The sequence below is a fragment of the Euprymna scolopes genome, chromosome 14 (assembly GCF_053919585.1).
Source record: "Euprymna scolopes isolate OS-2025 chromosome 14, ASM5391958v1, whole genome shotgun sequence".
In the NCBI taxonomy this organism is placed as follows: Eukaryota; Metazoa; Mollusca; class Cephalopoda; order Sepiida; family Sepiolidae; genus Euprymna; species Euprymna scolopes.
This window is the reverse complement of record NC_136495.1, coordinates 88,606,496-88,620,733: the sequence shown is the minus strand read 5'-3', so window position 1 is coordinate 88,620,733 and position 14,238 is coordinate 88,606,496. Positions and strand designations below refer to the sequence as shown.

General features: G+C 28.3%; 1 protein-coding gene across 15 annotated transcripts in view; it reads right to left on the bottom strand.

Annotated features, from left to right (window-relative positions):
- The window catches only part of LOC145293152 (uncharacterized), a 589,140-nt gene that overhangs the window by 318,991 nt on the left and 255,911 nt on the right, over positions 1 to 14,238 (bottom strand). For all 15 annotated transcript variants that reach the window (XM_080139591.1, XM_080139597.1, XM_080139585.1 and 12 more), the window contains one exon: positions 5,321 to 5,461. In XM_080139591.1, coding sequence (XP_079995717.1) covers positions 5,321 to 5,461 — 141 coding nt within the window. The remainder of the gene's footprint in view (positions 1 to 5,320; positions 5,462 to 14,238) is intronic.

The window sequence follows — 14,238 nt, the reverse complement described above, 5'->3', positions numbered from 1 at the left end:
GAAAAGAAAACAGAAAATTGATAAAGAAAAAGAAAAAAGAAAAATGATAAAGGAAAAGAAAAGGAAAAATGATAAAGGAAAAGAAAACAGAAAAATGATAAAGGAAAAGAAAAAAGAAAAATGATAAAAGAAAAGAAAAAAGAAAAATGATAAAAGAAAAGAAAAAAGAAAAATGATGAAGGAAAAGGAAAAAGAAAATTGATAAAGGAAAAAGAAAATTGATAAAGGAAAAGAAAAAAGAAAATTGATAAAGGAAAAGAAAAAAGAAAAATGATAAAGGAAAAGAAAACAGAAAAATGATAAAGGAAAAGAAAACAGAAAAATGATAAAGGAAAAGAAAAAAGAAAAATGATAAAGGAAAAGAAAAAAGAAAAATGATAAAGGAAAAGAAAAAAGAAAAATGATAAAGGAAAAGGAAAAAGAAAATTGATAAAGGAAAAGAAAAAAGAAAAATGATAAAGGAAAAGAAAAAAGAAAAATGATAAAGGAAAAGAAAAAAGAAAAATGATAAAGGAAAAGAAAAAAGAAAAATGATAAAGGAAAAGAAAAAAGAAAAATGATAAAGGAAAAGAAAACAGAAAAATGATAAAGGAAAAGAAAAAAGAAAAATGATAAAGGAAAAGAAAAAAGAAAAATGATAAAGGAAAAGAAAAAAGAAAAATGATAAAGGAAAAGAAAAAAGAAAAATGATAAAGGAAAAGAAAAAAGAAAAATGATAAAGGAAAAGAAAAAAGAAAAATGATAAAGGAAAAGAAAAAAGAAAATTGATAAAGGAAAAGAAAACAGAAAAATGATAAAGAAAAAGAAAAAAGAAAAATGATAAAGGAAAAGAAAAGAGAAAAATGATAAAGGAAAAGAAAAAAGAAAAATGTTAAAGGAAAAGAAAAAAGAAAAATGATAAAGGAAAAGAAAAAAGAAAAATGATAAAGGAAAAGAAAAAAGAAAAATGATAAAGGAAAAGAAAACAGAAAAATGATAAAGAAAAAGAAAAATGAAAAATGATAAAGGAAAAGAAAAAAGAAAAATGATAAAGGAAAAGAAAAGGAAAAATGATAAAGGAAAAGAAAAGGAAAAATGATAAAGGAAAAGAAAACAGAAAAATGATAAAGGAAAAGAAAAAAGAAAAATGATAAAAGAAAAGAAAAAAGAAAAATGATGAAGGAAAAGGAAAAAGAAAATTGATAAAGGAAAAGGAAAAAGAAAATTGATAAAGGAAAAGAAAAAAGAAAATTGATAAAGGAAAAGAAAAAAGAAAATTGATAAAGGAAAAGAAAAAAGAAAAATGATAAAGGAAAAGAAAACAGAAAAATGATAAAGGAAAAGAAAACAGAAAAATGATAAAGGAAAAGAAAAAAGAAAAATGATAAAGTAAAAGAAAAGGAAAAATGATAAAGGAAAAGAAAAGGAAAAATGATAAAGGAAAAGAAAACAGAAAAATGATAAAGGAAAAGAAAAGGAAAAATGATAAAGGAAAAGAAAAGGAAAAATGATAAAGGAAAAGAAAACAGAAAAATGATAAAGGAAAAGAAAACAGAAAAATGATAAAGGAAAAGAAAAAAGAAAAATGATAAAAGAAAAGAAAAAAGAAAAATGATGAAGGAAAAGGAAAAAGAAAATTGATAAAGGAAAAGGAAAAAGAAAATGTATAAAGGAAAAGGAAAAAGAAAATTGATAAAGGAAAAGAAAAAAGAAAATTGATAAAGGAAAAGAAAAAAGAAAAATGATAAAAGAAAAGAAAACAGAAAAATGATAAAGGAAAAGAAAACAGAAAAATGATAAAGGAAAAGAAAACAGAAAAATGATAAAGGAAAAGAAAACAGAAAAATGATAAAGGAAAAGAAAACAGAAAAATGATAAAGGAAAAGAAAAAAGAAAAATGATAAAGGAAAAGAAAAAAGAAAAATGATAAAGGAAAAGGAAAAAGAAAATTGATAAAGGAAAAGAAAAAAGAAAAATGATAAAGGAAAAGAAAAAAGAAAAATGATAAAGGAAAAGGAAAAAGAAAATTGATAAAGGAAAAGAAAAAAGAAAATTGATAAAGGAAAAGAAAAAAGAAAATTGATAAAGGAAAAGAAAAAAGAAAAATGATAAAGGAAAAGAAAAAAGAAAAATGATAAAGGAAAAGAAAACAGAAAAATGATAAAGGAAAAGAAAAAAGAAAAATGATAAAGGAAAAGAAAAAAGAAAAATGATAAAGAAAAAGAAAAAAGAAAAATGATAAAGAAAAAGAAAAAAGAAAAATGATAAAGGAAAAAGAAAAATGATAAAGGAAAAGGAAAAAAAAATGATAAAGGAAAAGAAAAAGAAAAATGATAAAGGAAAAGGAAAAAGAAAAATGATAAAGGAAAAGGAAAAAGAAAAATGATAAAGGAAAAGGAAAAAGAAAAATGATGAAGGAAAAGAAAAAAAGAAAAATGATAAAGGAAAAGGAAAAAGAAAAATGATAAAGGAAAAGAAAAAAGAAAAATGATAAAGGAAAAAAAATGATAAAGGAAAAGAAAAAAAAAATGATAAAGGAAAAGAAAAAGAAAAATGATAAAGGAAAAGGAAAAAGAAAAATGATAAAGGAAAAGGAAAAAGAAAAATGATGAAGGAAAAGAAAAAAGAAAAATGATAAAGGAAAAGGAAAAAGAAAAATGATAAAGGAAAAGAAAAAAGAAAAATGATAAAGGAAAAGAAAAAAGAAAAATGATCAAGGAAAAGAAAAATGATGAAGGAAAAGAAAAAAAATATGATAAATGGAAAAGACAGAAGAAAAAAGATAAAGGAAAATAATAAAGAACAATGATAAAGGAAAAGAGAAATGATAAAGGACAAGAAAAAAAATGATAAAGGAAAAGAATAAAGAAAAATTATAAAGGAAAAGAATAAAGAAAAATTATAAAGGAAAAGAATAAAGAAAAATGATAAAGGAAAAGAAAAAAGAACAATGATAAAGGAAAAGAAAACAGAAACATGATAAAGGAAAAGAAAACAGAAACATGATAAAGGAAAAGAAAATAGAAAAATGATAAAGGAAAAGAAAAAAAAAGTTATAAAGAAAAAGGAAAAAGAAAAATGATAAAGGAAAAGAAAACAGAAACATGATAAAGGAAAAGAAAATAGAAAAATGATAAAGGAAAAGAAAAAAAAGTTATAAAGAAAAAGGAAAAAGAAAAATGATAAAGGAAAAGAAATAAGAAAAATGATAAAGGAAAGAAAAAAGAAAAATGATAAAGGAAAAGAAAATAGAAAAATGATAAAGGAAAAGAAAAGGAAAAATGATAAAGGAAAAGAAAAAAGATAAAGGAAAAGAAAAGGAAAAATGATTAAGGAAAAGCAAAAAGAAAAATGATAAATGAAAAGAATAAAGAAAAATGATAAAGGAAAAGAAAAAAAGAAAAATTATAAAGGAAAAGAAAAAAAGAAAAATGATAAAGGAAAAGAAAAAAAGAATAGTGATAAAGGAAAAGAATAAAGAAAAATTATAAAGGAAAAGGAAAAAGAAAAATGATAAAGGAAAAGAAAAAAGAAAAATGATAAAGGAAAAGAAAAAAGAAAAATGATAAAGGAAAAGAAAACAGAAAAATGATAAAGGAAAAGAAAAAAGAAAAATGATAAAGGAAAAGAAAAAAGAAAATGATAAAGGAAAAGAAAAAAGAAAAATAATAAAGGAAAAGAATAAAGAAAATGATAAAGGAAAAGAAAAAAGAAAAATGATAAAGGAAAAGAAAAAAGAAAAAATGGTAAAAGAAAAGAAAAAAGAAAAATGGTAAAAGAAAAGAAAAAAGAAAAAATGGTAAAAGAAAAGAAAAAAGAAAAAATGGTAAAAGAAAAGAAAAAAGAAAAAATGGTAAAAGAAAAGGAAAAAGAAAAAATGGTAAAAGAAAAGGAAAAAGAAAAATGGTAAAAGAAAAAAAAGAAAAAATGGTAAAAGAAAAGAAAAAAGAAAAATGGTAAAAGAAAAGAAAAAAGAAAAAATGGTGAAAGAAAAGAAAAAAGAAAAATGGTAAAAGAAAAGAAAAAAGAAAAATGGTAAAAAAACAGAAAAAAGAAAAAATGGTAAAAGAAAAGGAAAAAGAAAAATGGTAAAAGAAAAGAAAAAGAAAAATGGTAAAAGAAAAGAAAAAAGAAAAAATGGTAAAAGAAAAGAAAAAAGAAAAATGGTAAAAGAAAAGAAGAAAGAAAAAATGGTAAAAAAGAAAAAAGAAAAATGGTAAAAGAAAAGAAAAAAGAAAAAATGGTAAAAGAAAAGGAAAAAGAGAAAATGGTAAAAGAAAAGTAAAAAGAAAAATGGTGAAAGAAAATAAAAAATAAAAAATGGTAAAAGAAAAGAAAAAAGAAAAATATGTAAAAGAAAAGAAAAAATGGTAAAAGAAAAGAAAAAAGAAAAAATGGTAAAAGAAAAGAAAAAAGAAAAATGGTAAAAGAAAAGAAAAAAGAAAAATGGTAAAAGAAAAGAAAAAAGAGAAAATGGTAAAAGAAAAGAAAAAAGAAAAAATGGTAAAAGAAAAGGAAAAAGAGAAAATGGTAAAAGAAAAGAAAAAAGAAAAATGGTAAAAGAAAAGAAAAAAGAAAAATGGTAAAAGAAAAGAAAAAAGAGAAAATGGTAAAAGAAAAGAAAAAAGAAAAAATGGTAAAAGAAAAGGAAAAAGAGAAATGGTGAAAGAAAATAAAAATAAAAAATGGTAAAAGAAAAGAAAAAAGAAAAAATATTAAAAGAAAAGAAAAAAAAAATGGTAAAAGAAAAGAAAAAATAAGAAATGGTGAAAGAAAAGAAAAAAGAAAAAATGGTAAAAGTAAAGAAAAAAGAAAAAATGGTAAAAGAAAAGGAAAAAGAGAAAATGGTAAAAGAAAAGGAAAAAGAAAAATGGTGAAAAAAAAGAAAAAATGGTAAATGAAATGGAAAAAAGAAAAGGGGACATAACCAATAATGGAAAAACAGAAGGAAGAAAAGACAAAAGGAAAAAAAAATAAAGTAAAATGAAAGGATAAAGCAAAAAATGAAATCCGTTTTTTTTTTTTTTGGTCAAGATCAAAGTGTAGTATCTGTTCTTCATTTTCTTGTTCTCTTTCGGTGGAGGAGAAATCCTTCACGACTGAGACAATTTTTATTTTTGTACCTTTTCTCCACGTTAAAAAACGACCCTGGTGTCTAACTCTGTCCCGTGGGGAGGCATAGTAAATAGGTACAAAACTGTTTTATGCCAAGAAAATATAATCATAAAAGGATAAAAGTCTTTAACTGATTAGATATTTATACAAAAAATGTTATAACATTACCAAATTATTTCCACAGTCAAAATCTATGCAGAAAAAAATCAATGAACAGTAAACTTACAATTTCAGGAAATTTATATATGATGTAGGGCTCGTATAGCTTCGATTCAACATTAAGTCGGAGACCAACACAAAGGATATATTCAAACAATTGTGGGTAAATTTTATCTAAGACTCGCAAGGACTTCTTGATGCGTTCACTCTGTAAAAAAAATGTTCATGATGTTAAAACAAATTATAAGAAAAATTTTCATAAAAAATAGTCAGCGAAAAGTTTACTAGACACAAAAAAGGGAGTTAAACAGGAGTGAATATAGAAAGCAAATTGTTTTCATTATAATTTGTGATAAGAATGACATTAAATGTATACTGATTATGTGGATCTTCAAAACTAAAGTAGCTGCATATTTCATGAGAATACTCATCACTTATTAACTTTCTATAAGTTCTGCAACTGTCGGTTTAATCAATATTAAACGGGTTTGACAACATATCAAAAGTTGATCATTACAATTTGACTATGGCAAGCAAGATTTACATGACTGCCTTTTTAAAGCAGAAGTCAACATCATTTTTTACGAATGATAGCAGTTGATCATCTTAGATGTTATAGTGTTTAGTCATATTGTGATCAACTTTGGAGCTTATCAAATACAATGACGAAAAACAGTTAGAAGACATCGGAAATAACAGAATAATTAATGAACATCTAAAAAGATCTACACAAGATTGAGAGAAAATGGAAAATTTCTGACTTTTTATATCTTATGCCTATAGACACAGAAAAAAAAAGAATAACAGCTTTTATTCAGTTACTTCTGGGTTAAATCATTATTAAAAAGGTTAAGATTTATTTTACATCTACAACATGTTCTAAATATAAATTAGTGATGGGATAATTCCAATACTTTTTCTGATTCTGATATAAATTCCTAATCCCAATACAATTACCAATAAGAAAAATTCCTGACAGAATACAGCAACAGCATAAAGAGTAATAACCTATGCAACTATAGACCAACCTATCAAAAGAGTTTATTAAATGGCATCGGTTTAAAGTTGTTTATATGCAAATTTTCCAAAAATTTATCCCAAACTTTTTCATAAAAAGAATAATGCCAATTCATAATGTGAAAATGTCAATATACCAATTATGACATTATTGGTGTCATGAATGCATGCAGCGAGGTGCATATTGCGGTGAGGGGGGGGGGTTGACCAGACAGGATGGTGTGAAGGAGTGCAGAGAAATGCAAAACCTTAGCTAGGAAAATAAGACCAGCCGCCGATGTGTCATTGTAAGCTTGTTAGATGTTGGGAGACAGATTTGGAATTATCTACATGTCAAAAGAGATGGTCTTGTTTTTCAAATAGAGGAAAAGATGGCAGAAGAGGGGGGTGCTGATGTCTGGTTGGGGCTCGGGTGTCATTTACAAAGTAAAGGACAAAACAAGTAGGTGACCCGATGGGGACTGGGCGATGCCGAGTGACCTTGCTAATCGACACGAATTCAGAGGAATTCGCACGGCTGAATTCTAATGATGATGATGATGATTGTTTGATGTTGTTTAAACAGAAATGTCTATGGGATTTTGTCAGAAAGAAAAAAAACAATGATAATGTTTTTAAAATCTCTGTGGAGCGAGATGAAGACACCCAGATATCCTAGCTGACAGCTTGGGGTGGGGGTCGGGAGGGGGGGGGGTCGCTGCCAAGCATTGTTCGACTTGGAGTGACTAATCACCCCTAATTTGATAAGTAGAAACACATCAGTGCAAATGGGGGTTGAGGTTTGGTAGAGATAAGCTCTAAGAGGAAGAAAGAAAGGTGTTTGTAACCACTCTCTGAAGGAGAGGTGGGGGGGGGTTGGATTTAGAAAAAGGAATTCTAAACGGAGAAGAGTCGTAGCCAGCAAACCGAATGGCTGGGCTAGTCAAGCACTCCCAATTTGGGAGCCCTTCAGGGCCTGATGTTATGATGGGAACTAGCCTGTGTTAATGGGAACTGTGACTTTACTGGTCTGGTCTTACATCGTTTCACTGCTATAGTCAGTCACCTCAAATTAGACAGTAGCTGTTGTGAAATAATGGAACAATAAATAGTTTGTTACTGTTATAAACCGGAGTTCTGTTTGTTGTGGTGAGGACTCTTGATTTTGCAGCATGCCACAAGGACCAGCGGAGTGGTTGATGTACCCGGAGACCAACCACACAGGGCAGGAGACGGTTCGATCAAAAGGCAAGCGCCCCTCCATGAAAACACAGTGGGTAAGGACGATTAACAGGCCAACTCATAACAAGACAAGGTATGATCAAAGAACACCTGCCACATCAGGTGGAATCCGACGAGGTTAAGGACGCCTGGTGTGGTTGGTGCGGCATCGGTAACATATATAAATGATGCCGGATCGGTACATTGTTATGCAATAGCAATACTACACTATTTTTTTTTTAGATCGAATAAACTTAAATCAAGCATTATTGGAAAGAGCATAAAACAAAGAAATATTATCTTTAGTTTTTTAAGACTGGTCCATTAGAACTGGAGTTATAACTATTTAAAGTGTCAAAAAATGCATTCTGTTTTAAGTCAGTCCTATTCAAATGCATATAAGCTTGTAACTGAAAATGGTAGGACATTTGCATAATTTACAGACATGTTTAAACGACTATATCTTCAGATCTATATCTAAGATATTATGATGAAATTTTGAACATATAACACCATGAACATTCAGATAGCTGTATATACGACCATCTCACTAGATAACTTATGGATTAATTATCATTTGTCATTATTACACAATGAAAAATCCAAGATGACACGACACGATTCAAAAACATTATTAACAAAATATGGCTCGTAGCATATCAAATGAAAGGAAATTTTGTACAGATTACAATTATGTTTTCAAGTAGTTTAAACTCATTAGCATAATTAAGTTTCATTTTAACGGTTTGCCATGACAATTATCAGATGAGTTTCTACTACTATTTCGTATAATTGTTTATTTTTAAGTCATTGTCGAGACTTCAACAATTTCAAGAGTAATTTCAGCTATTTTTTATCGTTCTCATGTAATGCTCGACACTACTTGTTTTTCAAACAGAATAAACACTTACAACACCAAAAGTTTATAGAGAAAGGTAGAACAATAACTTATCTTGCCTTTGGTAACATTTAATTGTTACATATTTGTTTTTGACCACCTTTTCATACTTCTGGATTGTAAAACAAAACCAATAAATATTATCATATTCTTTTACCAAACTAGATAGTGGTTTGTGTGTTTTCACTCATTTAAAAGCGTTTTTTACTTAAGTAAAAAAGTAGTGTCGACTGAAGCCATTAAAATTAAATAAAAACATTTTTTTAATGAAATAAAACAAAATTACAGCCCTGTTTTTTAATACTATTTTCAAATTAAATTCAAATTTTATGATATTCTTTTTTATTACATTGTTAGGTGAAAGTACAGAATAGTTACAAAACATTCTCCCCATATTAAGAATAGGTTTCTAAATTAGTATAATATAATCATAATTTTTGGCGGACATTTAGAAGATCACTTTTTTCTTTTTTTTATGTTAATCTTATTGATTACAAATTTAATTTTCAAATAAGGAGCACTAGGGATGTATAGATTATCAAATTGGTCAATTACCGAGTCATCGGCTAATTAATAGGTTTTCTCATGCCGATTTATCAGCAAATTTTGTTGTCATAAATGATACTAATATTAATTATACTGGAAAGGGAGAACAGTTAACTCACTCTTTTGCTTGCCAGTGAAAATTTATCGAAGAGATATGCATCATCTAAGCCATAATATCAAATAACAGGCATGACATGCTGTTAACATGTAGACTTTTACAACTTCACTGAATTTGAAGCAAATAGATGTAAGCATATGGAAAATTTCCTTCCTTTCTTTTCCTATCGAATTAACATTATTTTTTACTTTAAATCATTTGTCAAAGAAAATTATTACTTCATCTTTCAGTTTTTATGTTGAAGAATTGTACAGTAAATTGCGACAATGTGCAAACTGAAAATAAAGCATTCTTCATCAGTCATATTCTTGTTCCTGATTTTTTAACTCTTGCTACCATTGCATATATATTTTCATTTTTCTGGTTTAGATAATCTACATTTTACTGAGATAAATTAAATCTGATAAGAGAAATGATTGCTGTTGATATTAAACCATATTCTATAAAATCAGACATTGGTTTAATAGGCTTGTTGCAAAATTTTGTTTAAATTACAGCATAACATAAAAACCATACTTTACTGTAAAATAATTTTGACATATTTACCAAAGTAAAACAAAAATTCAACTGTTTCTTGCTGAAATTAGCAAAATTTCATGAACTACAGACGTTTTGGACAGCTACAAAAGAAAATGCTTCGTTTTTTAGTTTGACAAATCATTGATTTTCAAATGACTTTGTACAGTGCAGATTGGTTCCATTCCCTGGTGCAAACACAGGTGCAATAATAAGTGAAGAATTGCATAATGTTCTGGATGAGTATAAAATCTTCAAGAAAATTTTCTTAATCTCACAGGATTCAATGACAAATATAGTTGCTAATGTCAGAAAATGTGATTTAGAATAACTATCATACATTGTAATTCAGGCTGTGAAGACAACCATTATACTTAACAGAAATACAGTTTCTCACATTAATTGCTTTAGCAACTAGTAAATAAACGGAAATACAGGATCAGTTTAATTTGGAAAAACAAACTCATTCAAGATGCAACCACAAGGTGGAATTCAACATATTATATGCTGAAAAGAAATTAAGAACAATGAAAAGCTCTTGTAATGTGTGCTGTTGATATGATTCCTACCTTAACAACTTACAAATGGGGACCTGTTTCAAAAATATCCAGTTCCTGAGTCCATTTGAAGAAATCACCAAAGAAGCAAGTTACAGAACATCAACCATATCAATGATAATATATACAAATTTAGCTCTGAGGTTATTTCTGTCAAAAACTGTCCAATCTAATTCTAGTATTTCTGACTTTAGTGGAATCCTTCTCATCATTGGTGAACAATTTAGGCTATCAATGGAAATAAGATTTTCATCCTATCTGAATGATAAAAACTTATGTATGTCTACTTTCCTAGACCCATGATTCAAATATTAATTTTAAAAGATTGGCATAGAAAACATATTTAGAATTTGATTCTACATCTACTTTCCACTGATGACAATGAAGCAGAATCAGGATACACTACTCTGCTGAGGGTGAAGAAGCACAAATGTGTGTAAATTACAACATGGCAACTTTGAAACTAACTGACAAAAAAAAAAATAGTAAAAATGTCACAAAAGATGTTTTCATCACTCCTAGTATAAGAAGACAATAGGAAGTAAAAGTAAATTATTTCTAATTTCATTTTAGCCTTCATTTTTGAGGTGTGAAAAGTGAACATTGCATCATCTTTAACAGCAAAATTGCACATGGACAATTTTTAAAGTATCATCAAATTAAATGACAGTAAATATGAACATTCAATATAATTCAATACATAATGATTATTATTTTGTTAAACTATTCCAGCTGCAACTTACTTCATTATAAATCGATAAAAATGCTGATATGTTCAATTTTGGTGGCAGAAATAAAGTACTAGATGTCATAAACATATCCTAATTTCAAAATCATATATCATAAAAGCTATTAAAAAATCTGGAATTTTGCATGTCTAATCAATACATATTATAGGATGCTATATCTAAATATCAGCTCTTTACACTATTAACTTCTTAAATAGCATCCTTAAGAAAATGTAATAATTTATGTAGTATTTTTCACTTTGTTTATCATGGTGATGTAATTATGTAAACATGCATGTTCACCATCAATTTAATTTTAATAAAAGAACTGCATGTTATCAGCAATAGAGTTCTTTATACAATTGGCATTTCTTTGCAATTCTGCTGAATTCTCCGCTTGGCACTGATCACATTCGTCCATTTGAGGTAGTTCCCTCAACTCCTTCCCAAGTCCAAAATATATAGAGAAAAAACTTCAGCTGTTCTTCAATGTTTGTAGCATTTTTGTTTTGCATTGTTAGGTGAAAAAGTACACACTAGTTAGAAAACATCCTCTCCTCCACATGTTAAGAAATGGGCTTCCAAAAAATTCTCTGCATAAATACTATTGCTTTTTATTATTTTAACATCTTTATTTTATTTTTGTATTGGCTTTGTTCAAGTTAAAGCTGTGATTGTTAACAAATGATTTATTTCCGGTTTGATGGACCGTTCTATTTTACGTTGAATGCCCAAAGTCCCTTCTGATTAATGTTTACCAGTTTTAAAATAAGCAGACTTGGCTGATTTTCTGAATAACAGAATATTTTTTATCTGGTAATCAGAAAGGACTTTTTCATGGTATATATGTGAAGCAGAATGATTTGCACAAATCGGATTTTTTTAAATAAGAGATGCATTCATTTATTTTCATACGCATACGCAGATGCATTCATTTATTTTCATTTTGTTAAGGTAGGAATTTTATAGTGCTGCAAATTCTTTTGCAGCACTATAAAATTCCTACCTTAACAACTTACCATTGGGGACTTGTTAAAAAAATTGTCCAGTTAGTGAATCCATTTGTAAAAATCATCAAAGAAGCAAGTCACAGAACTTCAACCATATCGATGATAATATCAACAATTTTAGCTTTGATGTTATTTCTTTTAAAATCTGTCCAATCTAATTCTGATGTTTTTGACTTTAGTGGAATCCTTACCATTGCTGAACAATTCAATGAATCAATGGAAACAAGATTTTCATCCTATCTGAATGATAAAAATTTGTGTCTATTTTCCTAGATCCAAGATTCACATTTAAATTTCAAAAGAATGACATGGAAAACACTGAGAATTGGATTCTATATCTACTTTCTACTGAAGCAGAATCGGCAGGATACACTTCTTCAAGCTCTGTTGATCAAAGTGAAAGTAAAACTGTATCTCTTTCAAGCCAGTTTGACGAATTAGCTTCAAATAAGCTTACACTAACAAATCAAAACTTAGAGCAGGTAGAAGCGGAGGTAAACCTGGAAACTGCAACTACAACAGAAATACAAGAATCACAATTTAAACTCAAAGGGAGTAAATCCCTTAGAAAAGAACTTGACCATTACGTAACTTTACAAGTCACAAGAGGTGATGATCCATTTCAGTGGTAAAAATAGACACAGGAGACCTTACCACTTCAGAGTAAACTGGCTTCAAAATATTTAAGCGCACCACCTTCATCTTGGAGGGTGAGAGACTCTTCAGTATAGGTGGTAATGTGAGGAACAGGCTGAAAGTCTAATGTTTCTACATTACAACTTAAAAGTATTCAATTTTAAATACTTGAAAGCAGAGGCAGGTAGGCAGCCAGCTAAAATAGAACAGGAAGTAGAGAAGCAGCAAGTGCAGAACTTCAGCTTATAGTTATTCACTTAAAGAATTACAATTTGTACTTTGTAGCTGGTTTGTAATTTCTTTTTTTATCTAATTATTTAATTATATTCATTAAAAAATTATAAATTGTATTTTGTAATTTTATCTAATAAAGACAAAAAGCTATAATAATGGCCAGACGCAAATTGGCCGATTACTGATTAATTGGCAAAGTGGCTGATTAAGCTGATTACCTGTCGATTAATCGGTACACCCTTACTCTCCACATTAAAAACCGACTGTGTCTAATTCTGACCTTGTGGGGAGACTAGTAAATAGGAATCACATATAATAACATTTTTCATCTACCAAATTAAGTTTGTTTTTTTTAGGTGATTATGTGTAAAGATTCTGAAAAATTTGTCAGGCAGAGGAAAAAAAAAAAGACCCAAAACATTTTAGAATTTAGAGTGAGAGAATCAATGTTGTGTGTGTGTATATATATATATATAATATTAAATTTACATAAAATGATTTTCATTTCGGGGTTATTCTAAATTTTTGGAGCTGTTCACTAATTATTTTATATCACTAACCCTAAGTTCTATGTAATCATTAAAAAAAAAAAAAAAAAATAACTCTTCCCCACAAAAAAATGCAAAGAATTTCCCTTGTAGCAATATGTTTTGGGTTAACTGTCATAAAATGCTAGAAATGGCTTGAAAATGAAGTCTCATTTTACATTAAATTTACATGTAAAACTAATGCCCCATTCTAAAATAATTGATTTTTTGATTTTCAGAATGTTCAAACCTTTAAAAATTGACTATCATTTTTGATTTGATTTAGCTGAGGGTGTTAAACTATATATATAAAAGCAAAAATATGTGTATGCATGTATGTTTGCATTTTGTTTATGTCCGCAAAAGGATTTTTTTCGGCAGCTTCTCGAAACTGTCACTCAATTTTAAAACTTTTTATATCACGTCAAAATCATATCTACGTGTTACGAACGGGGGAGGGGGGGGGGTCGCCCATCTATTTAATTTGCCCGACTTTGAAACGTTAAATATTCAACATTTTGGGATCGCCGCATATTGCTTTCGTTTTTCGGTATAAAAAAAGCGAAATTCGATTCGAATCCCTAGCCCACAGCCAGTGGTCTCCAGAAAGCGATGTAACGTTTGGTCAATGTCAGCTTACCGTTGTCATATCAGACGGTTGCTTTTCATTTCAAGATGAGACACTCCCCTAATAAACGGGGAGCTGGTTTTCCCCAAAGTTGGGTACAAACAAACAAACAAACCGGGTTATTGACCTCATTAAAAACTGTCCCGCAGAAAATGTTAACTGCTGAATAGCTATTGCTTACGTCGGCATCATCGTCGTAACGCTCGCACAAAATGTTAACTCTACGACTTCCACTTGACGTCATTAAGTGCAGGCACCTGTCAATTCTCTTCTTAAATAAATTCAAACACTTTTCAGTAACTCATTCTTGCTGGCCGAGCGGTTAACGTGTCATGTTTTTTTTGCATTTTATTTTCCAACTTCATCTCAG